The 4,082-nt window shown below is 63.2% G+C and overlaps 1 protein-coding gene across 1 annotated transcript in view; it reads left to right on the forward strand.

The window, feature by feature from the left end:
* Nucleotides 1-5: 5 nt before the first annotated feature.
* The window catches only part of HTRA3 (HtrA serine peptidase 3), a gene marked incomplete at its 5' end in the record, with an annotated part of 41,340 nt that continues 37,263 nt past the window's right edge, over nt 6-4,082 (forward strand). The window contains 1 exon segment of the mRNA XM_005886457.2: nt 6-45. Within this exon segment, the coding sequence (XP_005886519.2) occupies nt 6-45 (40 nt within the window).

Consider the following 4,082-nt stretch of genomic DNA (forward strand, 5'->3'; position numbering starts at 1 on the left):
CTGGGTCGCCCGTGCGCCAGCTGCAGAAGGGGGCCTGCCCCTTGGGTAAGTGCGCGGGCTGGGGCAGGCCGGTGGGGGAGGGGACGCGGAGGCTTCTCCTGGGGAAACTGAGGCCCAGAGGGGTCACTGCAGCCTCCGAGGTCCATTTCCGCGGCTGCGCGACCCTGCTCTGGGGGGGATGTTGAGGGGGGGGGGCAAGCGATCTCTCCTGGCCTCAAGCCTCAGGCTGGGTGCCTGGAGCAACATGCAGCGTTTTCTTTCCTTTTCGCTGCACTTAAAATGCGTGTCTGCCCCGCGTGGGGTCCCGCTGCGTGGGGCTCCCTGGGAGAGGCCGCCTGGGATTCCTCAGTCCCTTGGAGCCCTGGAGCCTGACCTGGCGTTGGCCCTGGGCTGCTGCTGATGCTTCTTTTTTTTAAATCCTCACCCGAGGATATTTCCCATTGATTTTGGAAGAGAGGGAAAGACAGAAACGTCGATGTGAGAGAAACACATCGATTGCCTGCCACACGCCCGCGCCCCAACCAGGGCCTGGGCCAGGGGGGAACTGGCAGCCGAGGTACGTGCCCTCCACCGGAATCAAACCCGAGACCCTCCAGTCCACAGACCGACGCTCTATCCACTGAGCCAAACTGGCTAGGGCCTAGGTCAGTGATGGCGAACCTATGACACGCGTGTCAGAGGTGACACGCGAACTCATTTTTTTGGTTGATTTTTCTTTGTTAAATGATATTTAAATATATAAAATAAATGTCAAAAATATAAGTCTTTGTTTTACTATGGTTGCAAATATCAAAAAATTTCTATATGTGACACGGCACCAGAGTTAAGTTAGGGTTTTTCAAAATGCTGACACGCCGAGCTCAAAAGGTTCGCCATCACTGGCCTAGGTTGATTCTTGCCACCCGGGTTGCCCCTTGGCAGGGAGAAAAGGCTAGAAAACCCCGCTGTCCCCTTATCGGCGTAGCCCCGCGAGGGAAGGCCGGCTCCGGCGCTGGGTCAGCAGGGTTTCACAGACCCTGCGTTGGGACTCACGTTCATGGACCAGGCCCCTGTGGCCTCAGCGGGAGACCCCCAGGGCACCGCTGCCGGGGTGCTGGGAGCCTTCAGGGATGGGGACTTCTCAGCTGAGGGCGCCCCCCAGGCAGCCGGACGGAGAGGCCGCCCGGACGAGGGGCTGGTGTAACCAGCTCAGGGAGGCCGGCTGTGCGAGGACACGTGGGGAGGCCACACAGCTCTGAGCAGCCGGGGATGTGTGTGTACCTGCGGGCACGTTGGCTGTGTGTGCCCATGTGTGTGACACCAGGCTGGGCAGGCTGGCGAGGATGGGACGACCCATGGCCGCAGCATCGGGCACAGACTTCACCCTGTAGACCGGCTTCCCGGGCCTGGTGTTCTGAGAGTTAGTGTCCGCGGCCCGGAAGTGTGGGAACGTGGACACTGGAGCCGTCAGGGGTTCTGAGAAAGCCTGCAGTAAGAGCGTGCACACACGCGTGCACATGCACACACACGTGCACACACACAGGAATGACAAAGCTCAGCGTTTCCCAAGAGAATTGCACAGAGCGCTCTCCTTCCCGGGTGGGAGCCCGGCTCTCCGGGCACGCCGGGGTTCCGGGGAGCCCAGTCTGGGAAGCATCAGCTGGCACGTACTGATTATTGGGGAGACTCACTGTGGGGCCCTGAGGGAAGTGAGGGCAATGCGTCAGACTTGGGCTTAGCCGGTGCCCCGGTCAGGGGGTGAGAGCGTGGTGCCCGGGTGTCTGGAGGTGGATGCTGTCATGTGATGGGTGCCCGCTGCACCCTCGGGCGGCCCGTCTGCTCTGAGGCTGGGTACTGACGGGCCCCCCCGAAGGCTCCACTGCTGGGTCTGAGGTGGAGGGCTCCGGGCGGGCGCCCGCCCATGCGGCTTGGTTGTGTGCTTGGGGGCCCCTCCTACCCTCGCCCCCCGAGTGGACACTATTAGATAAGACTCCAGGGCCGGGCAGGCAGGCGGGGCGCAGGTGCCCGGGCATTTTGAAAGTCTCACTCTTGATGGGCTGGGTCTGCCTGTGTGAAGTCCCTGCTCTGTGTGCAGCCGCCCTGGGGGGCGACAAGGGCCCCTCCATGAGGCACCCTGTCTGTGCCCCGAAGACACTGAGAGCGCGGGAAGACGCACGGAGGGTGGGGAGAGGGGACCCGCCTGGTGACCACAGACGGGCCCTGAGGTGGCTCAGCGGGGACATCCCGGCAGGGGCATCCTGGGTGCCGCTTCCTCAGCCACGGCCTCCGAGCAGCTCCTTAGCCGCAGCTCCCTCGTCTGTAGCGGGGGTGACGGCAGCGTGCGCGGGAATTCTCGCATCAGCGGGCCGCTGGTTATTTCACGCACTAGTGGCACCCTACGGCTGTGCGCCCACCAGCCGTTTCCTCCGAAGTCGGGGTGCCTCCGGGCCGAGCCGAGGAGGTGAGTGGGCGCCCCAGGTAAAGGATTAAAGGATGGGGAGGCGGAGAGGGACAGCAGCAGTGCGGAGGCAGGTGGGGTGGCTGGGGCCGGAGGAGAGGGAGGCGAGGCCTCGCTGCAGGAGGGCGGCTCGCAGGTGTCCCCACAGGGTCCCGCTCGCACCACCCGGCCTGTGAGTCCCCCTGCGGCCAGGCCTCGGCCGGCGCTGTCTCATTTGCTCTGAACCTGGCCCTGCGTGCACCACAGACGTGCCCAGGGAGGAGGGGCAGGGCCAGCGACTCGTCTGAGGTCAGTCGGCCAGGAAGTGCCCGAGCCAGGCCTGGCCTCTAGTCTGACAGGCTTTGAAAGCCACAGTCTCCGGGTCCCAGGCTTTCATCTGCAGCTGGGGGGCAGCGGGGTCCCCGAGGCCTGGAGTCAGGGTCAGGCCTGGGTCTGGGGCAGTGTCCCCTCTGCCCTCCGAGGGCCCAGCCAGAATGGCTAAGGCTGTGCCCATCCCCAGCTTTCCCGAACAGAAGTCCCGCCACCCTCGCCCGGTCCCAGTCCCGCTGTCTCTTCTGAGCTGAGCCCTGTGCCTCAGCTGGCCATGTCCTGGGCCGCGAGGACCACCTGGGGGGTTTAGGTTGGAAGCCTGTCACCTTTGACCCTCCACTTCTTATTATTCAGCTCGCATCCACAGATGCGTCTTTAGCTCGACCTGGACGTGTCCCCCAGTCGGCATTGCTCCTACTCACCTGGCAACGCTGGACTCCGCTTCCATCCTCCCCTCCCTCCTCCTTGATGTGCACATAACCTTGATAAGTCTGCCCTGCCTGTCCTCAGCGGGACGCCCTCGATGGCTCCCCAACACTTACCCTGACCCACGAGTGCCCGTGCCATCTGGCCCTCCCACCCCGAACGCCTTCTCATCCTCTGTGCTCCAGCCAGACTGGTCTTCCCACCCAGGCCCCTTGCACATGCTGGGCCCGCTACCCCAAATCCTGTTCCCTCACCTTCGTGTGGCCTAGACGGCCCACCAGCCCTGAGCTGCCTTCCCTGACCACCTTGCCCAGGCAGCCCCCTTCCTTAGCCTCAGCAGTGCACTCTGGGGTCCCCCCTAGACGCTCACACCGCCTTTTGACCCGATGCTTTCTGTCCATCTGCACCAGGCTCTGAGCCTCACAGGGCGGGGGTGTGGTCTGTTTCTTCCCTGGCGGGCTGGGCCCAGAGCCCGGCGCACAGTAGGTGCTGTGAGTCACCACGTGACGTGTGAATCTCCTCCGATCCTCCCTGTCCTTGCGTGCCCCCAGGGGTGGGGCTCACCACCTTTCTGGGAGGCAATTCAGCTACATGGTGTGCGCACAGACCTCTCTAATGGGACCATGAACTCAGAGATGAGGGGTCCGGAGGGTCTGCCCAGTGCAGAGGCCTCCCTCCCCCCAGAGCCCTGTGAGGCTTGCAGCCTCTGCCCGGCTGCAGACAGCAGGCCTCTGAGCGCAGGGAATGCAGAATCCGGAGCCCCGGGCGGCGTACGTGGCATCTAATAATCAGCTTTTATTGTGCAACCCTAGCAGGTTCCCGCTGCGGCTCCCAGCGCTATTTATTTAAGAGCTTTGTTGGCGGTTGATTTTTAATCCTCTTAGCAAATCAGGCAAGATGACGCCTCCTC

This window comes from Myotis brandtii, unplaced genomic scaffold (genome assembly GCF_000412655.1).
Source record: "Myotis brandtii unplaced genomic scaffold, ASM41265v1 scaffold986, whole genome shotgun sequence".
Lineage (NCBI taxonomy): Eukaryota > Metazoa > Chordata > Mammalia > Chiroptera > Vespertilionidae > Myotis > Myotis brandtii.